This window comes from Thermobia domestica, chromosome 17 (assembly GCF_964235325.1).
Source record: "Thermobia domestica chromosome 17, izTheDome1.hap1.1, whole genome shotgun sequence".
NCBI lineage: Eukaryota > Metazoa > Arthropoda > Insecta > Zygentoma > Lepismatidae > Thermobia > Thermobia domestica.
The window spans coordinates 173783318-173806035 of NC_137470.1; the positions used below are offsets into that span (position 1 = coordinate 173783318).

The 22718-nt window shown below is 34.8% G+C and overlaps 2 protein-coding genes across 7 annotated transcripts in view; both read left to right on the forward strand.

Moving 5' to 3' along the window:
* LOC145674240 (uncharacterized) overlaps positions 1–7525 on the forward strand; it is an 89163-nt gene extending 81638 nt beyond the window's left edge. Inside the window, exon 5 of the mRNA XM_081744077.1 lies at positions 4300–7525. Within this exon, the coding sequence (XP_081600203.1) occupies positions 4300–4422 (123 nt within the window). The 3' untranslated portion in view covers positions 4423–7525. The remainder of the gene's footprint in view (positions 1–4299) is intronic.
* A 13983-nt stretch (positions 7526–21508) lies between these two features.
* LOC145674507 (uncharacterized) overlaps positions 21509–22718 on the forward strand; it is a 266730-nt gene continuing 265520 nt past the window's right edge. For 5 of the 6 annotated variants that reach the window (XM_081744659.1, XM_081744658.1, XM_081744663.1 and 2 more), the window contains exon 1: positions 21545–21693. The gene's annotated coding sequence lies outside the window, so the exon portion shown is untranslated. The other variant, XM_081744660.1, reaches the window with a different exon arrangement.

Here is a 22718-nt window from a genome sequence, read left to right on the forward strand (position 1 = left end):
CTACCGAAGCTAACGAAGCATGAAAATCTGCTCTCTGTTACGTTTTTGTTCTTATTGTTTACAAGTTTTGGTTCATATTTAGTCTTAATTTGTATTGCATGCTAGGACTTATAATAAGAAAATACTGGTTTTTCAATTACAATTGGCTGTTATTTGGATCAGTAAAACTGTAAAAATTTATACATAATATTTAAACAAATACAAAGGATATTCAATAAGTTTTGCACAGGTGGGTAATATTTTTATTAGTTACAATATGATGATGAAATTTTACATGAACGCACTTTGATCCTTATACTTCAAAATCTTAATAATTGTTGTTTCCTATTACTGGCGAGTAAGCCGCAATGGACATTCAAGTAGACGTCAGGACCTGACAACGGTCAATAATGGAATTCCTGTTCAAAACCGATATTGAATCAGCCACATGAATTCACAGGAAATTGATTCCGGGTAATTAGGATCATACATTGGGACGCGGGATCAGCGCAATGTTATTTTCATAGATTTCTTGGATCATGGCTCTACAATTAACAAGGAGCGTTATTGTTTGTCACTAGATAAGATACGACGTGCTCTCAAGACCAAGAGACCGGACCTGCAAAGTAAGGTCATCGAACTCCACCATGGCAATGCCAAGCCTGACATAGCAGAAAATGAAAATGGGATGGGTAATCCTCCGTCAGTCTCCCTATAGTTCGGACTTGGCTCCTTCAGATTTCTTTATGAAAATGAAATCTTCGATTTTTACGTCCCACGGTTATGCCGGTTAGGCTAAAGGAGATGGTGAAGATGAGAAATGAATGAAATGGTGGAATGAAGAAAGTGAGAGGAAACGGGAGATCCCCGAGAAAACCCACGCACACGAAATTTCTTTATGTTTGGTCATCTGAAGGCTTGCGTGGGAGGGAAAACGTTCGATAATGACAAGGCCCTCATTTCTTGTGTGAAACAATGGCTTAAATAAAATCAGCCACCTGAATTTTACCAAAGTGTATTCAAGGCATGGAAAAAATGGGCGAAATGCGTCACAGCAAATGGAGGCTACATTCACTGATATGATGTTGTCGCCAAGGATCAAAGTATGATCACCTAAAATTCCATTACGATATTGCAACAAATAACAATAGTATAATCATCTGTGCAAAACTTATTCAATGCTCCTTGCATAAATTTTTAAGTTTTTTAGGTCTTTCGGATTCGCTTTAAAATCGAGTTAAAATTTTACAAGGAACTCTGTTTTATTGTACATTAGAACATGGTTAGCCGTTAAGAGCAAAGAATTTCGAAACTTGAAAAACTAGAGCTACCCTAATATTCATAAAGTGAAGCTTAGCCGTGAGTGTAACGTCGTTAACAAATAACTTCGCCATAATGCGTGGGAGGATTTATAGATGATACATGAACTGCGTTGAGAAATTTGCCCACAATCCGACATATGGTGTTGAAACATAAGGAAAACCAAATATCATGACTTATAAGTCATAGCCCTTTAGGCATATCCAAATGTTACAGCTGCTAGCAATTGTTTATTCCTATTAACCATTTGTATCGACAGTAATGTTACAACTGGTTTATCTGGTTTACTGCGGGTGGGGGAGGTAATCTGTGACGTCATAAAGTGTGATGTCTAAATTACTGATATATAGGAAATAGAACAAATGTAAGTATTATGATTAGTAAAATTCCTGAGTGTACTACGTATTTTCAGCCTGTTGTCAATCAGTAAGTACAATATATTGCAATAGGTACAACGTCTTTCATCTCAGCTCGGCTTATTCCCAACACACAAAGTTCGGTTCAGTACACTTGTATATGGGCACCTCCGGTGGCACAAAGAGTATCAAGCCGATACTCAATTTCACGCTATGTGTTGTAGAGCATTTCTTCTGTGACAGAGTGACATGACAGCTCTTATGCGCTGTTTCAAGTCCAGTAAGTCGTTTACTCCTGTAGCATATATCTTGTCTTTGACGTACCCTCACAAGAAGAAAACTAGTGGGGTAATATTGGGGGAACGTGGAGGCCAAGGAATTGGACCGTCACGGCCAATCCAACGACATGGAAATGTGTCACCTAAAAGCTGTTGGATTGCATGGCTCCAGTGGGGTGGGGCACCATCCTGTAAAAAGATTACTGTTGGCTGCATGTTTGTTATCTGTAGCACGCCAAAGTTTTCCAACATATCCAAGTAACTGTTAGCAGTGACAGTCTTCTCTTCGAAGAAAAACACATGAACAGTTCGATTTTCCATCACAGCACACCGCACATTCAGTTTTGGAGCGTCACGCACGTATTCTATGAATGTATGGGAATTTTCTGTACCCCAGATACACACATTGTGGCGATTCACTTTACCTGAAACAAGAAAGGTAGCCTCATCTGAAAACATCACGCGCGATAAAAATATATCGTCCTCAGCAATGCGATCTAGCATAGTGCATGCAAACGCTTCTCGGTTTGGTCGGTTATCAGGCTTGAGTTGTACAAGTTGTACCTTGTATGCGTATAAACGCACTCGATGGTGAAGCACTTCGTGAACTGTCGAACGTTTCATACCAAGTTCTCTGGCTGCTTTTCTAACTTTCTTCTGTGGACCCCCTTTCGAATAACCTCCGCACATTGTTTACAACCTGATCGTTGAATCTGGATTTGCCCCCACCGTGTCCTTTCATAACATTGTCAGTCGCCAAAAACTGATCACACCATTTCTTTATAGTCTTGAATGACGGATAATTCTTGTTGTACACACGACGAAAGTTTCATTGCACTTAAATTGCTGATTTTGTTTCCTCATACTACCACACCACCTATGCACCCTAATTTGTAGTCTCCATTTTCAAATAATCGATCGTTGCGACACTAAAACATTACCACATAAATCAGCGTTCCCAACCGGTATGCCGCGTCACACTGCTGTGCCGCGAATAGACCGCTGGTGTGCCCGCAGGAAATCGAAACAAAATTAATTCTATAGCAACCAAATTGAAAGACATAGGAAAAAATGTATATTTTTGTATTTCACATTAGTATGAATTTCTACCATGGAAAAGAAAATACTGTAATTGTAATATATTATTTTACATGTATTGCTGTGTAGCAGACAGTATTTCGGCTCGTACACATTTCCACGGTTAGCTGCTATGTTACGCTTCAATTGAGAGTCATACTAACACCGAGAAATGGAAGCATTTGTACGGTACGCGTCAAGTGAACGTTCGTAGAACACTCATTCGCACGTGAATGACAGAACAACACTTTGTTCAACAGTTGTGTTTTGACTTCGACGCATCGCAAGCTGTGTGATTGCAATAATATGCACCGGTTTTGGTTAAAACAGCAAACTTAAAAGTACAAGACATTTGTTTGTTAGTTCGTTATTTAGTAATCTTCGTTCTTCGTGAAAGGTTGGATACAGTTTTCGAAAAAGAAAGCGTATTTTTAAAAATCTGAGTCCTATACTTCATTGAATTGTTTTCTATTTTAAAATTAGAATAAAAAATAAGCATAATGAATTAGCATAGGGGAAAACCAGTGGTAGAGCTTTCATCTCTGTGAGAAGATGATCAGTAACCACAGAAAAAAAAATTACCATGGTATTTTATATTTACAAATAATAATAATAATAATAATAATAATAATAATAATAATAATAATAATAATATCTATGAGTGTGCTGCGAGAATTCAAGTTACATCCGTAGTGTGCCGCAAGTTGAAAAAGGTTGGGAAACGCTGACATAAATTTTCTGACTTGCTGCGTCTGCTCCTTTGCGAATCACAGCTGTACAATTTAAAATGAAAAAAAAATGTAGACTTTCAAAATGTTACAGTCTCATTGTAGACACGCTGTATTAAACAAAAACTTACAATACTACAGTTATTATTAGGTGTTACAAAATAAAGACGCTATAATATCGTCAACGATCTAATTTTAGAGACTTCTACAACGATAATAATTTAGTGAGACGGATGGGACAATGCCATTATTAATTCAACGAAACATAGCTGCGCTATAAGTTTAGAAATGACAATCGATTTTAAAAAAATAGAACAAAAATAAATGTTCTAATACAAATGGATTCAGCAGTGATCGTATAGGCGTCAGATGAATGGGGAAGTAATTTCCAAAAGTGCTGTTTCTAAGGTGTAATATACGTAGACGCCATGAAGCAAAACTTTAAAACTAGGATCAAAGAATACATACGCGATGAAATAATTGCTGCCTTTATCTTTATATATACACATGAATTTTTTGTATGTGTGTGTGTCCTTTCTATTATTATCATTATTATTGCAGACCCACGAGAATATTTCGGTACGTGATCTGAGGATTCTCCTTGAAGCGTTGGACGAAAATGAAGCTCTGGCAGTCATAGATGAAATGCAAGCTGATCAGCGAGAAAGATGCCGTTTGAAGTAGAGAGAATAGAAAAAAAAAATCAGTGTCTTCAGGAATAATTCACTCAGGAAAAATAACTGTTATGTTATTTAACAGTTTTAAATGTCATTAATTATGTTAAAGCGTTACACGTTTTTGGATTTACTGTATGTTTTAGTAGTATATTATCAGGAATCGAAAATGGTAAACATTTAAAATAAGGCTTTAATTAAAGAGGCATTGTTATATAATATTGGATTAGTTCAATGATGAAACACAGTGTTGTTTTTATTCCTAATGTTCCTAATATATATATATATATATATATATATATATATATATATATATATATAAATTCAAATCCGCTACAAGAAGGCGTTCAGTTGGTTTCACCGAGTTTTTCTTTTCTTTTTCATTTTTTTTTTATCTTTTTATAAATACTGAGAATGATGGAAACTCAGAGAAGATATGTCAGCAGTTCCGTTACTGTAATTTTTTTTTCCTTAATGTAAGCCAAGCAGACTGATTTATAATATATTATTTCTTGAAATTCTTAGTTTTTAAAGAAAAGGTTCTTACTTTTTGTATAATGTTCTCTATTGAGGAAGATATTTTGTATTTCTAAATAATATCGTCGTATGAGAAGCAGAGTAACGTAACTCCATTTTCGTAGGTTTACATGAGAAAGGGGAAGAAAGTTTTAAACAAATGTTGTTCTAATAGGATGGTAAACACATTTTTGCATAGCTTGACTCAACTTGACACTCAAATAGCACCACGTGGGTCTTTCAGAATTATGTTCATAATCCAAGCAAACCAAAACTCCATTCTTGGAGTTACGTTCCTTTGGTTCCCATTCGACGATATAAAAGTTTTACATATCTAATGTATATAAACAATATCTATGTTTTTTTTTCATGTATGTTCCTAATATATATATATATATATATATATATTAAATTCAAATCCACTACAAGAAGGTGGGGAGTTCGTTCCACCGGGTTTTTTCGATCTTTTTATAAATACTGGGAATGGAAACTCGGAGAAGATATGTCAACAGTATACTGTAGTTTTTATTTTCTTAATGTAAGCCAAGCAGACTGATTTACAGTATGTCCTTAGTTTTTAAAAAAGAGATTTTGAGTTTTTGTATAATGTTATCTATTCAGGAACATAGTTTTTACCTCTAAATAATATAAATGTTTTACATATCTAATATACATGATGAAGCATGTATTTTGAAAGTAGCTTGTAACTTTTAGCTAATAGATACAACACGGTGAAATTTTCTACGATGTCAATGTAGAGAGAACGACATCGTGTGACATACACTGCAATACCACCACATGATGGATGTTGCCAACTGAACATAAAGATTTATTTTTTTTTTTCCAAATAGCACTAGGTCAGGTTATTGCATATGTCAAATCCAAGAATTAGATAAAAATTTACAATACCACGTTTATTATAAACATCCTAATTTTTGAAGCCTCTACATCAGTAATAACTTAATAACTTACGTGAGGGGACGGATTAATGTACATTCTAAGTACGTTAGTGTAAAAACTATGATGATAATAGGACATATTTCAAATAAGTAGCTAAAAAATACAAGGGATTAAAATCTTGACTTTTAAAATAGTTATGAAGATCCTAATGCACTTTACAGCAATTATATATTATACAAGGTGTCCTACATAAAACCGGTACGCCTCACGCACAAGATTCAAGTCACCCTTTAACGGCAACAATGAACCAACTAACAATCAGTAGATAATAATAACCTTAAACAGTTACCTGTTTATAAGAGATGCTGGGAGTGCTGGCCATGGGTATCCAAACATCGCTGATCTCGTTTGGTGATGTTACCAGCAACACGCTGTAATTCTGTGAGCATGATGTTAATTTCTCTAGTAATGTTCCGTTTAAGATCCTTTATTGTGTGTGGATTTTCGGCTGTTCGCTGTTTTAATGCAAACTGCCCCATTTCTAACACAAATGTTCCTTGTTACCATAAGCACTGATTCAACACGTAACGCATTGCAACAACTCAACAATACGAGCTTCTCACAACAACTGACGCACGAACATACTACTACACTCAACTTTCCGATAAAATGCAGTGTAGCCAACTTTCGAGACAGTGTTGTCACCCTACATGCAGTTTAACTAGGGATGATTAACTGGTATGTGAGGCGTTGGGACACCTTATATATATAAATATATACATGTATATATATATTTTCTCGTATATGTGTGTGAAACTGTTCCAAAGATATGATATACATTGATAAAGTTTGAAACACTGTTTAACATTATCTGTGAGAACTTACTGAAATCACAACTATCAAAAAATGTCCCTGCAATGTTTTTCATATCTCCAGAACGGTTTATGATATTAAATTTGGTGTAAACGGTATTATTAAGAAACAAAGCCTTTAGGAAAAAATAAAATTTTTAATTCCGTTTTAATACAATGGAGCCAACTTTCGAGACAGTGTTGTCATACCCCAAGCAATTTAACTAAAGATGATTAAATTGCAGTACTTTGTTTATAGTCATTCGAAATACGTTGAATTATGATCACAGTAATGTGCATTGCTCCGTTCGTCGTACTTTTGTTATTACTGCTGCAGATACTGTAAAATTTGCAATATTGTAGCGTCGTTACTTTGTACTTATGAATAATAAGTGCAGTATTATATGCTTTCGTTTAACACTTTCATTTGAAATACATAATAATCTGACGTAGTGATATTTGAAAAAGTCGAGCTTTATTTTTGGTTGACAACACTCTTAATCTGTTGATTTTGCTAACTACTTAGAACATCACACTTCTTTTCAAGTTTGCACAGTATAAAATCCCATCGCTCTTGGATATTATATTAAAAGTTACATGGGTGGTTCAATATACAGTAAGTGGTCTACCTTTTATATACTGTTTGTACGTATGTGTAGTTTTAAAATACATTTCCTCACAATGGCTGTTCAAAGTATTCTTATAAAAAAGAAGTTAAAAATGTTTGTATTTTGAAATATCTTTTAAGAATATATTTTTATTTGTACTTAATGTATTTGTGTAATCAACGGCAAATATATGATATGTGTTGTCAATGTCTAAACATTTACTTTTAAAATATGTATGGAAAGAAGTAAAAGTTTTGTTTGTTTGTTCTAAAATATTGAGAAATATATATTTTTATGTTTGTACTTAAGATATGTGTGTAATTAGTTTTCTATAACCCCTCTCAGAAGGAACACATAATCGATACAAATGCTAAGCTTAGTTTGGCGTAAAATAAATTTTGTATTATGAATCTGCAGGAGAATATCACCAAATTAAGAAAACCATGCGTTATTTCCTTCTCGTGTAGTAAGAATTATTAGCCAGGTTTTTTTTTGATTCAATTCCTGGCTACGTACTAGGATGGCCAAAACCGGTTATTAGGAAAACCGAAATTGCAGTTTTCTTCAAAACCAGTTCTGGTTTTCACCTAAACCGGTTCGGTTTTCACCGAAACTGGTTTCAAATTCTTAAACAAAATGTTCGGCTTTCCATCGAAACCATTTTCTCGAAAACAGTTTCGGCGTTTTCACTTAAACCAGTGCAATTTTCAATAACGCAAGTATCGGCTTTTAAATATACCGGCTTTGGTTTGGGCTTCTTTCTACAGAAAACTTTACGTACCCAATCCCATATAGTGTTTTAACAAAACTGGCTTCGTCTTTGTACCAAAAACTGCTTTTGAATTTCTAATTAAAATCCAGTTCCTACCTTTGTTAAAACCTGGTTCGAAATTTTGTTGAGATGCTGCTTAATTTTTTTTTCTTTCCTTGTCGAAAATTACGTTTCACCTTCGGTTCAGTTTCCCTATTCTGTATTTCTTTTAATACTCTAGCTGGATCTTTCTTATTGACGTAAGAGTTTTAGAACATGAATTTGTGTTTAGATTACAAGTTTGTAGTTATGAAGTTCAAGTAAAATGGGAAAAATCAGGAATGAAATACTTTTCCGTCCTTCATGGAATTGCATAGTCTTGTGCAATAGCCAGAAGAAATCGTGATATTAATGAAAAACTGCTAACCTATTATCTTCGTTTGATTCTGCTAGGAAAGTACACATCCATAAGTTTTTCTTGGCCCTTCCAAAATATACCAGGTATTGTTTCTTTGGAAAAGGTTGAATAACTCCCATACATTTCACCTTACAAGATGAGTAAATACAAGGTGTCCGGATGACTGTCTAAAAGTAAGAAATTAAAATGGCTTACCAACCTACGACGATAGGGTCTTCCGGCTTTATTATTAATAGAAAACGTTCAGTATCCACAGATCTCCATGTGCGGTCCTTTGCTCGATAACAATCAAGAAGGAACTCAATATCCCTGTGCTTTGTAATGTTTGAGACGTCATAGATACACACAAAAATATGATTCTTTGTCGGAGATAGCCCAAAGCTTGCGCTTGTATTCGGTACACAAAAGTTTTGTTGTATCTGCATATAAAAAAGTCTAGGAGAAACAAATCAGGCTAGTTTGGCAGCCAACGAATACTGCCTCCATTTCCAATGCAATTCTGAGAAAAATGATTCTCGAGGAAATTTGTGACATCTAGGCATAATGCGTATGTGTAGAGGGAAGTAGAGCTTAAACTAGTGAAGAGCTACGCATGTATCAAATTTGATGGATCAAGATCAATCTTTTCTATGCAAAAATTTGGTGATTGACAGATACACAGACACATTGTTATTATTAGTATTTTTTTTTAACAATTTGCGCAAATGTTTAGGTAGCTTGTAAACAACAGAAATTTAGAATGTTATTCAGTGTTTCTTCCAGACATGATTTTGGGAAGGGGCGCTGTCCCCCGGAGATCTGAGTGCCCCCCCCGGAGGAGACCAAAATAATATGTCTATAATATAATAATAAATAGAATAGTACCAGCAGTACCCCCCGGAACATTTTTTCTGGAAGAACGACTGATCTTATTGTATAGGGTAATGACGTTATTGGAGGTAAGTTGTAAATAACGTCAGATGTGCATTTGTGGTGAAAAACTACCCCAAAACTATATGTCAGATGACCCTTTCTAAGAAAAATGATCTGAATCCAAGATGGCGAACTTCAAAATGGAAGCGATGGTGATATTATACTGTAGTAAGCCTTAATTATCTCTACCAAGATGTAGTCTCTTATTCTATAAGTGCATTCAACGTTTGAAGTCGCCTGGAGCACGACTTAGTATTATTCAATTAAGCTTATATTTCTTGTCGGTTATTTTGCTCGCATATGGAACCATTTTAGAGACTGAGACTCAAAATATCTCGGAAATCAAGAATTAAGGACAACCCGTATATATATTATCGACTTGGGGAAACATAATGGTAGGCGCCACTTGCTATGAAATTGAATTATTAGGTGGAATATGTTGGGATTGAGCCATAGAACAGTATGTAGGTAGTTTAGTTCCGGAAATGTGCCTGTAGATAGCAGAGAAAGCTTGTTATGTACGTGTCATTGCATGGGAATGGTCAGGCTTTTTTCCCAGTTGAGTCGAAAGTTAGAAAATGAGACATACCATTATGTTTCCTCGAGTTGCTAATACACACACACACACACATATATATATATCGATAAAAAATGAAATTTAAAATAACACACTAATAACATAAAAAAATCACTATTAATTTCTTCGCTCTATACTTCATCAGATGGCATGTGGTCACTAGTAATAGTTTCACTGAGGTGGGTAAGCATATAGAAACTGTGTTAATTCAACATTTGTAGTATAAAATCTAAGAGCACTTTATAGTTAATTTTACTTACTGTTTGAAAGTCCGTCTTCCTTTGAAGTTTTTGAATTCCATACTGTGTGAGATCTTCTCTTCAGAAATTCTGTTCCACCGTAGGAAGTTCCATATTCCTGAAATTATTCCAGTGTCCTCTGGAAATGAGGGAAAAGGGATATATGTGTGAAACAATTGCACTGCGTGGGAATTTTCTTCCTTTCTTTCACTAACAGTAACAAAGTTTTATATCCATTTTACTGTTGGATTATATTCACTAAAGACATATTTATTAAGATCATTTTTCTAGGAACTCCAGTATGTAGATCCAATTTCTACATTTAATGTTCATGTGGTGAATAACACTAAATATAATTTCAATAACACTGAATACTACTTATATATATATATATATAGATATAGATAGATAGATAGATAGATAGATAGATAGATAGACAGATAGATATAGGGTGTTTCAAAACAAACTGACAACATTCGGAAGGTGATTCCCAACACCAAGTTAAGACAAATATTATAGACCCACCTGAGTGCACAAATGCTTCCTTTGGGAGTTATAGCCTGCCGTAAACCTGAAAAAAAAAATGAAATTTAAAGGTCCATAGCTCCAATACTATGGGACCTACCGTAGTCGGGTCGTGACTATTTTTGTAACTTAAAAACCTTTGAACTATCCGACCGGTCTCGATCAAATTTTCAAGACACATGAGATTCGGATCTGGAAACATTTTTGTAATTTCACTTTAACGGTAGATCCTAGGGGGGAGGGGAGGGAGGTCGATGAGATAAACAGTGACACTTCTGATGCTGTTTCAATCCAAGTTCATCCTTAATAGTTGGGGAGAGGGAGGGTACAACGTAGGGAAGAGAGATAAACATTTTAAAATGATCGAAAATGACTATTATTAATGTCGAATCAATAGTTTTATGAGTAGCTGAGATTAACAGTGACAATTCTGATGCCGTGTGCCGCAGCACGGAGGGGGGAGAGGGATATATATATATATATATATATATATATATATATATGATAAAAATGACCAATATTAGTGTCTAATCCATACTTTTCGGGATCTTTCAGATGAACAGTGACATTTCCGATCCGGTTTAAGTCCAAAATCAGCCTCGCCATTTGGTGAGGGTAGAAAGATTTATATACATATATAAATGATGGAAAATAACCACTATCAGTGTCGAATTTATAGTTTTCTGGGTCGCTTAGATGAACAGTGATACTTTCAATCCCGTTTAAATTCAAATTCAACCCCGCAACTTGGGGAGGGGGAGGAAGAGAGACATAAAAGTGATCGAAAATGACCGATATTAGTGATGAAAGCACATTTTGGGGGGTCGCTGAGATGAACGGTGACACTTCCGATGGCACGGTCTGCAACATGGGGAAGGGGGAATCACACACACACACACATATATATATATGGTCCAAAATGACCGATATTAGTGTTCAATCTATAGTTCTTGGGGTCGCCGAGATGAACAGTGACATTTCTGATGCTGTTTAAATCCAAATTCATCCCGGCATGTTGGGGGAGGGGGAAAGGGAAATACATAAAACTGATAAAAATAAGCCATATTAGTGTCGAATCCATAGTTTCCGGAGTCGCTGAGATGACCGGTGACACTTTCAATCCGGTTTAAAACCAAATTCCGTCCCCAAATTGGGAGAGAGGGAGATAAAAGAAATGATTGAAAATGACCAATATTAGTGTCGAATCCATGGTTTTCGGTGTCGCCGAGATGATCAATGATCTTTCCGATGCTGTTTAAATCGATGCCATTAAAAGCATAAACAGCATATTTCACGGGCACTAAACACATGAAATACGGAGTTGTGCATTTACATTTTCATTTCAACCCAGCGAAGCGGGTAATATATACTAGTAATAATAATAAAATAATTTCGAAAATCTTGAATATCGGGAAATTACCAACAATCCTTCATTAAGAACATTCAAAGGATTATGGTTTTCTCAGTATGTGACTGGCGAATGTCTCACAGTTTAAATTTTTGCGTGTGCTGAATAATGCGTATGCAAGTATTGTCTTAACTCGTATATTACCTCTTATCTATCTATATATATAAAAGAGAACGCACAAAATCCTTTGTCCGCTCATCACGCTAATACGGCTGAACCGATTTCTTTCATTTTTGGGGGGTTGTTAGGATTTGGACCCTAGATGGTTTTTATCATATCACTTTAATTTTCAATTAACAGTGTCTTGAGATAATTGACCAATCAGGTGTCCATACGTACAAAAAATCCTTTGTCCGCTCATCACGCTAATACGGCTGAACCGATTTCTTTCATTTTTGGGGGGTTGTTAGGATGTGGACCCTAGATGGTTTTTATCATATCACTTTAATTTTCAATTACCAGTGTCTTGAGATAATTGACCATTCAGGTGTCCATACGTACAAATCCTTTGTTATTAGTTCATCATAGGTATAAAAATAAACGTATTTATATGCAACCCGCATGACCCTGTGACTCGGCGGGTTAACATAACTGACAGGCGCTATAAATCACTTGAAAGCGAAAAAGTAAAAATTATCTAAGTAACAAAGTTTATTGCGTTCCGGGATGACCGCAGCGAAGCGGGGCGGGTTGGGGTGACCGCAGCGAAGCGGGGCGGGTTAACATAAATGACAGGCGATATAATGTTAACATTAGTGCAATCTTCTATGGTTTTTATCATATCACTTGAAAGCGAAAAAGTAAAAATTATCTAAGTAACAAAGTTTATTGCGTTCCGGGGTGACCGCAGCGAAGCGGGGTGAACGCTGCTAGTTAATGAATACAGGAATGTGTGGAATTTAAAATATGTGATCGAAAGAAAATATGTCAATAGTAAACAAAGATCTTGAAAAAAAGTCAGTTAATCCAATTATTCTGAAAATAAATATTTATTAGTTATTTACTGTACTCAGAATTTTTGTCCTGGCAATAAATTGCTTAAGTAGTCGATGGAATATTTATAGGCAACGCACTATTTTGTCATTCTTTTTTCTTTTTCAATCTTAGTGGTCTGCAACAACATAAACAGAATTTAGAAGATATAATCGCTGTGTAGATGCTCAAGGCTGTTGTTATTGAATCTGTAATATGTTTATCCAAACAACGGTTTGTTGTTTTAACATATATTTAATAGTAACACATAATAAGGATTACACAAATTAATGGACTGTATTTAGTACACCGAAGATTGATAGATATTCTCATTGAAAAGGAAGGTAATTTGGTCCTCCAAGCACGATCGCGGTAGCGCGTTACACACAAAGCTCTTCACTCCCACACACTGACAAAAGATGCTTGGACGCGGCCTAACTGTAAATTTTGAACAATGGGAGGAAAGGAACCAGTATGCGAAACTTCGGGGTAGAGAAAAAGTCACCCCAAGAGCCATCTGTACACAAAAATTGGCACTACATACAGACACTGTCAAAATTGAATATAAGGCTGTTAGAAAAGATAATAATAATTATTTGGCAAAGAACAGAATGGCCCAAACAGAATCGAAGTACTATACTAGTCGTACTCAAATATAAATTCTCATTAATAATTCTTACGTCTCTTTATGTATATCTGGCAATACGTGGCAACAAATATATAGCAAATTGCAAAATATTCGTCTGAATGACGTACATAGTACGGTATTATTTCTACAACATATAAGTACGTGCTTTATCGAACATCACAATATTTTTTTTTATAGAATATATCCTTCCATATTCACAATTCCGACGTATTCCTACGAGAAAAAGCACTAATTACACTCAGTATATTCTTATTCTGCATGAAATACGATATAACAATGACTTCAAGCCTTCATATAAATAATATAAAACTACACAAGTGAAATATCTCTTTTAACATATATATATATATATATATATATATATATATATATATATATATATATACAGTGTGCGAATTGAAAAATTTTCCCAGGGGGGGATGAATTTCACCCATATGCGCACCCAGCCCTCCCCCCCATATATATATATATATATATATATATATATATATATATATATATATATATATACTAACAAGTACAAAACAGTTGAGATGTGAGATCTTTCATAAATTTTCACTCAAGTAATATTTAGGTTAGCTACGCAAAGTAGACCTACTTATCTTTATGTCCACTTAAAAATACTCCAGAGGGGGAAAAAGTTATCCCTGCCAGGGATAAAATTTTTCTTCTCCAGGGTGGGAAAGATTTTTGTCAGGGGGGGAAATCCCTGGCATCCCCCCCGCCAATTCGCACCCTGTATATATATATATATATATATATATATAATTGAAAATCACTATGTTTGTGACTCTAAATCTCCTGAACCGCCCGATCGATCTCGATCAAATTTGCAACATATATGAGGGTCGGACGTTGAGTGTTTTCTGTCGTTTCACTTTGACTAGCCAACCTAGGGGAGGGGGAGGGGGAGATATATTAAAATAAATGTTAAAATTAAAATGACTGCCCTTGTGACTTCATCACTCTTGAACCACCCGACCGATCTCAATCAAAGTTTCAACATACATGAGTTTAGGGGCAGGAATTGCTTTAGGCTATTAGTATTATTAGGATATTAGTATTGAATCCAAAGTTTTCGGGGTCAATGAGAGAAACAGTGAAACTTCCGATGCTGTTTCAATCCAAGTTCAGCCCTGATGGATGGAGAGGGGGAGGGTAAATGTAGGGGAGGGGGATAAACATTTTAAAATGATCGAAAATGACTAATATTAGTGTCGCATCCATAGTTTTAGGAGTAACTGAGATTAACAGTGACATTCTGATGCCGTGTGCCGCAGCATGGAGGAGGCGAGGGGAGCTATATATAATAATAATCGAAAATGACCAATATTATGTCTAATCCATAGTTTTCAGGATCATTCAGATTAACAGTAACATTTCCGATCCTTTTTAAATCCAAAATCATCTCCGCCAATTGGGGGAGGGGGAGAAAGATATTTAAAAATGATCGAAAATGACCGATATTAGTGCTGAATCCACATTTTTCGGGGTGGCTGAGATAACGGTGACATTTCCGATGCCATAGCCCCAACATATATATATATATATATATATATATATATATATATATATATAAGTGATCGAAAATGACTAATATTAGTGTCGAATCCATGGTTTTCGGGGTCGGCGAAATGATCAATGATCTTTCCGATGCTGCTTAAATCGATGCCATTAAAAACGAAAGCAGCATATTTATTTCACAGGTACTAAACACATGAGATACGAGTTGTGCATTTAAATTTTCATTTCAGCCCAGCGAAGCGGGTAATATATGCTAGTACTGAATATTTCTGTTCATTTATAAACATGACATTATTGCTGAAATAAAAATGTTTAATTTGATCTTTGAAAAAATGTTGTGTAACTACAATTGTACATTAGCGATAACTATAAATGCTGACAAATGTTTCATCGACCCTTGAGTTCTATTGTTGAATGAAATAAAATTATTATAATCAGTGTTCGAAGTAGAAAAAAGCAGAGGCGGTATGTTTATTACGATTTTGACTCGACATACCGGCTATCTAAATGTTGAAATGCAGTGAAGGTATGTTGCCTAAAATATTGCATTTCTATTTACATAATGACTGTAAACGATTGGAGAACTTCTCTGTAGTAACGGGGTGAGGGATATGGAGAGATTTTGATCCCTGCCAACAACTTTCTGAAAAAAAAAAAAAAAAATCCCCTTATGTTGTATTATAGAGAATTATACTCGAAAATGCACAAAAACCAAATGAAGATATTAACAGTTTCCTGCTGGAAAACTGCAGGTTCCCCCCACTCGACTGTGGGACATTTTAAACCTCCGGAAGATCCTCCCCACAGCATACAATCTCTAAATCTGCCCATGCTCAAAACATTAATGAAAGAAGACACACACACACACACACACATATATATATATATATATATATATATATATATATATATATATATATATATATATATATATATAGGTATATATATAAAACAAAGAAACAATTCAACGTGGCATATCAAAATACAAACTATATGAACTTTGAAGGTATTTCATTTTAAAAACAAAAGGCAGGAATATAACAAAAATGTTGTCAACTTAGAAATTATTCTTACATAAGAAATAAAATCTTTCTACATGCAAAGCTATTCGTCAATTTACTGTGTGTAAAAATGGATTTATTAAAGGTATTTGGCATCTACTATCCAGTGACGGTATGTTTTAATCATTCAAAAACCAAAAACTGTATGCCTTCATCACTGAAAAACCAGAGGCGGTACGGCATACCAGCGCATACCGTCTCACTTCGACCCTGAATAATCTGAATCGAAAAGTTTTCTTGCAAGAATAATTGACTTGCAATGGTTTTGTTTCATTCAGAAGGACTCATTCTAAAATATTGTATTCTTAGTCGTACTAGACTGTAATAAAATGATTAATGAAAATTTTAAATACCTTTAATTCTGCATCCCGAAAACAAATTTTATTATTATTAAGAATTATTGGAATTATTAATAGGATCGTTTCCACACTTTCGCTGTTAGAAAATGAGAAAGTAGACACGTCAACTTGTATAAATTACTTCGTTCTGATGAAAATAATTTCCTGAAAAGAAAATATATAAACACAATGGTTTTCATAGAAATTTGTTGTAATAAAAGCAATAATTATAAGCATTCGTATCAGTCTGTCAATCACACTTCTGATGCTTCAGAGATATGTTAGTAGTTAGTTGCCAATAGTTGCATTGCCCCATATCTGACGCTATAAGATGTTACCACCGTGCAAGCAAACCGAGACCTATTATTAATTAACATTTTAGTTCGATCGTTTTTGGAGAAAAAAAAAACTGAACCTTGACACTATTTGGAAATATATTAAAAGTTTGATACAACAAAAATTTAATGAATCGTTTTCATATCTGCAGTTCTTTATTCTTTCTATTATAATTAACAGTAAGTTAATCACTGGGGAAAGTAAATCAATCTATTATTACAAAACTAATATATTTGACACTTTCGCTAACTAACTACTACGCTTCATCAGACGCTATGATTTACATGTGAATTGACTGAAGATTAAGTACTAAGAGACAGCTAAAATCTCCCTGTAACCTGATTGGTAGCTGACAGCCCTTGCAGCACCAAAACTGATACAATCCCTTTCGCTCTGCTTAGACTTTATACACACAAATTTAGTAACATGGAACTATCAAATAAATTAACAAAACATAATAATAAGAATATAATCCTAATAATAACAACAATAATATCCACAATAACAAAAATAACAAAAAAAATATCTCTTAATGTTTCTTAATTACTTACTCTACTGTTCGCCAATTTTAATACCATAGTTCCAATTCATCAGATCATTGTCTTCGCTTTCAACAAATCATGCCTGCTTTTATTTCTTGATCATCTTTCTGTCTTCATGTTCTTGCACTTTCACCTCATTCCAATTAACCTTATGTCTTGTGTCCCTCAAGTGGTTGGACATTGCATTTCTATCTTTTTTTAAAACTTTATTTCGCCCTTATACTGTCTAATCTGCTCCTTTAATTTCTTTCCAGTTTCTCCATCATACCACATATTGCACTCACTGCACTGGATTCTATAGATTGTTCCTTTCTTCTCTATTATTTCTGAATCTTCTTTTTCTTCCTCTTTCTTTCCCTCCAATAACTTCTTACTTCCTTTCCTATACGTCCAGATACTTCACATTTTCTTTAGTATTCTCTTTATTGTTTTTGTCTTACCTATATTTTCTATCCTCCACCATATTATCTTCTGCTTTATTTCTTTTTTATCTCCATCCATTCTTCCTGCTTCTCTTTCTTTCGTCTTTTCTTTCTCTCTTCTTAGTCCCACTTCTTCTTCTGTACTCTAGTTTAATTTTATCGTATCCACTTCCTTCTAACTGCTTATGGGTACGATAACTTCTATATCTACTTCCGATCTTTCTATCTCACTGATTGTCTGCTTAATCCTCTTTTCTATGTTGCAAATGAAGTTACTTTTCGTTGAGCGGTCCAGGTCACTCCTACCATCACAGTAGTTTCCCGACGAGCAGCTTTTCTGATACTAATCCGTAATTATGTGTCTAAGAACGCTATGACTTCTTCCTTTTCGACCTCCATCTCTACTTATATGGTTTTCCCTCGATCTTCAATTTATTTGACAAATTTTTGAAGTTCTTTTACCTCCTTTCACATACTTACACAGTCATCTACATATTTGCTAAAATTACTAGTTTATCCCTTCCTTTTAACCTTTCTGCTTTCTTCCAATCATTCATAACAAACTCTGCTAACCGCGAGGCTATGCTCAGTCCTTTCTTAATTCTAACTAATATATATATATATATATATCACCTTTTACACGTAACTGTTCATCCACATTGCTCTTTCACTCCTTTCCCACTGCAGTCATTTATTCTGCTATCTTTCATATGCTCTATTAAGACTCCCATTACGTTCTTTCTTTTTAATTTGCGAAAATTTCTTTCATATTTATCCAATATCTATCTAGGTAAGTACTATTGAAAGAGTAATGATTCCAGTAAACTTTGCGTTCAGTCTCAATTATCGTTATGCTAGGACGAATCGCTACCAGATGCACAAGAAGAAAGTTAACTACATCATCAAAAGCAGGTCAGTGAGACAGGTTTGTTCCTTGGGTACAAAATTCAGTACATTATAGCAAACACTCTACTTCCTCAATGATCGCTAAAAGCTTGTTAAACTAAAATCTGTGTCAAGCATTCAGTTAAAAATAAATAAATAAAGACATTAGGATTATTAATATACAATTGGTAAAGAACATGTTTCTTTATGGATCTGAATACCGTCGTACTGAAGCTCAATCATAATCCCTATAGCAGTGTCATTAAGGCATGTCGTCAGTAAACTTGATAGATGAATTTGGTAAATCTTATTTATTTATTTATTTTTTTTTTATCTATATATTAAAATACTAGGCTTATATTTTTGTCCCCAATCCTTTCGGGAATGAGATCTTGAAACCCACAAGTGCTAAAAATGTACCGTTTTTGATGGTCGATTCCAAATTTTGTCAAGATTGTCCAGTTCTAATTGAATATTTAAAAAAAACAAAAGAAAAAAAAGAAAAAAATACATGGGGCGGTATTCAGAGCAAATTCGTTAATCGACGGTTACTCATAATCTAGTTAGTAACTCTTTACTAAGGAAGGTGCACTTTTTGGTATTCAGAGTCTACTTTGAGTACAACTAAAATGATGATTTGGGTATGATTAACTTATAGAACCCCAATGCATCGGTGAGTAAAATAAATGTGGCAACAACGGAAAAGTAGGTGAGCGCATGCGTAGTCTGTAAAACTGAAAATACATGAATTACGAAATACGAAATTTTGTATCGCACGCTAAAACGTGGGTAAAAGATTAGTCTCTGATCTAGATTAATTAGTCACATGTGATTAAGTTTGACAAATACTACGTCCTAATCAGAGACTCTGAATACAATTTTAATAATCATCCGTTAGTCAACCCTGTAGTACGGCCTTAATCAGACGTCAAAACGACTCTGCATAAGGCCCATGGTCTTTATTTCTTTATTACAGTTTTAGTACTAGTCTGGAAGTGTTGAAATGTTAAAAAAGTAAAGCATCATATCCTATGGGCTATACATTCCAACACAACATAATTATATATAGAAGTTGCACATATCTCAGGCGTTTGTTTTATGGCCAAATGATAATGAAAAATGAAGGATAACCATTTCTCCCAGTCTAAGATGAATGTTTATTAAATGAAGTGTTTTGCCCAATGAACACAATATATTACTGGCATTATAATTAATTATGTATGTAATGCATTTGCTCATTGCATACTTGTATACAAGAAGAAATAAAACACTTATCATACATGAATTAGGAACTATAACCGAAAGTAGGATCAAGCTTGCAAATGGTGCAAAATGTTGAAAAAATAACCGCAAAAATCTTCCCTTTATGGTACCCCTTCCCGATTTTTAACAAGACGTCTTTCACTTGTGTCTGTAAAGGGACATGAAAAGACGTAAGGAATGAGAATGAGATTCATGCTCATATGTGAGTGATGCGCTGTGTAGAGAGTGCAGGTTCAGCTAGTAGTCTTTAAGGGCGGTGTTCAGAGAGAATTCGTTAATCAGTGTTTAGTCACAGACTAGTTAGTGGCATACTAAGGTGCGCTTTTTGGTATTCAGAGTCTAATTTGAGTACAACTAAAACGTTGATTTGGGTATGATTAACTTATATAAACCCAATGCATCGGTTGAGAAAAATAAATGTGGCAACTACGTAAAAGTAGGTGAGCGCATGCGTAGTCTGTAAAAATGAAAATACATAAAATACGAAATACGAAATGTCGTGTCTCACGCTAAACCGTGGACAAATGATTAGCCTCTGCTGTAGATTAATTAGTCACATGTGATTAACTTCGACAAATACTACGTCCTAATCAGAGACTCTCAATACAATGTTGATACCCATTCATTAGTCAATCCCGTAGTATGGCTTTAATCAGATGTCAAAAGGACTCTGCATAAGGCCCCATGTATTTAAATAGCCACCTAAAAAAACGTTAGTTTGTTTTCTTGTACTGTAGTTTAAATGTCATATATCTGGACCCTAAATTTGTACACAAATCGCAAAATAATTCTAATTTTTCAACAATTATTTGTGGCAGACCCCTTGAATTTCATTTATGCGAATTGGGGTAATCTCGTGTACCCTAGCGTAAACTTTTAGAGGGGAGCGCGGTGGCTCACTGGTGGAGCGTTCACCTCTATTACATGGGGTCCCGTGATCGATCCCGGCTCCCACCAAGTGAACTTTGTGCTGGACAAAAACCGTGTGCGCTGGTTTTCTCGGGGTTCTGCCGTTTCCTCCCACTTTCTTTATTCCACTATTTTCACTCATTTCTCACTATCACCGTCTTCTTTAGCCTAGCCGGCAAATACGTGGTACGTAAAACTCAATGATTTCATTTCATTTTGTTCTAATTTTTCGGAGGACTAAAAGAAAATTATTACTTTTCAACAATTATTTTGTTGTGTTGTATCTAAACTTGACCTACCCGAAAAAAAAAAACCCTGAGTGTAAGAGCATTTGATTATATATATATAATGGAATTAAGTCAAATATTACGTTACTTTCTTTGAAATAGAACGTTTTGGGGGACTTTTTCTGTTAGAATTTCGATGGTTTTGTTCATTATTCGGGCGAAATTTTGTAGAATTCTTGCTGGCAACTATGTATACACAAACAGACGAATGGTGTGCAGCGTGTATATGAATAGTAGGTATTTTCCTGGAGCATCGAAACAAAAATTGAGAGGGGCGTATGTAGTAAACACGGGAGTTATGACTTTCAAAAGTAATTGAAAACTGTTGGGGTCTATTTATAGCTAAAATTGTGAGATAGAGGACTCTGCATTTGTCAGAGCGATTACTGTAAGTGATATTCTATAGTTTTATTTCATTTGTTTGCCGTGGGAAAATAATAATAATAATTAAAAAAAAAATACGTTTAGATATTTTTGAGAGTGAAATGAATGAGTGTGTGATTTGCACATGTTAGATCTAGTTTTATCTCAATATTTTTTTTTCTTTTGAATACCAAGGAGCTGGTATTCTACGCGCTGTAATTTGCTGCTTAGGCAAGCGTTGATAGAAATTCACGTAGGGAAAAGAAATTACTAGACGGTGTCATCTTTTTATCGTAGTACGTAAATTAAAGTTTTAAATTCACCTATAATGCTCTTGTTTCAGTTTTCAGATCCAGTTGAAAACAAAGAAATAACATTTATATGAACTTCTTTGTACTATACATAAACTGGTGCGGTTTAAGTGTATGAGCACCACTCGAAATTCTTGTTGAAAAATTATAATTCTTATAGGATTCACTCGAATAGAATTTGTTCAAAAAGAAAATTTATAGGTAAAATATGATGTGAAACATTTTTCGGGAGGAAATGAGAGTTTGAATGTAAGGAATGTAAGTAATTACTGTCAGTTCACAGCATATTGAGATGAATTTTGAGTATTAGTGAAAGTATTGTGTGTGCAAGTGTGCTTTCCACTATTCTCGTTTATTCGTATACCCCCCGTCGCTGTAGCGCCTGCTCCCTACGGACCCATCTCCTCGGTACCGCTTTTGCCCCCTTGCTGCACTTCTGCCCTGACTCGGTTTGATATTCATGCTTTTAGTAGCCACCTAGCACAAGTTGGTTCTTGTTTTATGCACTGTTGTTTTTGTGCCACTCGTCCACTCTGTTTATACTGAGCCGTCCTCAAGTCAAACTGCGAGTAGTAATGGAGCTCCTCATTTAGTACATGTTTTGTTAAAAGAAATACTAACCTATAATCTAACCTAAAACTGAAAGAAATGGGTTAAAAATACTCTGATAAGTAACCTTACGTGCTCTTCTTTTTTCACACCATCAACATATTTGAATTTGTAACTTCCTACATTTCTT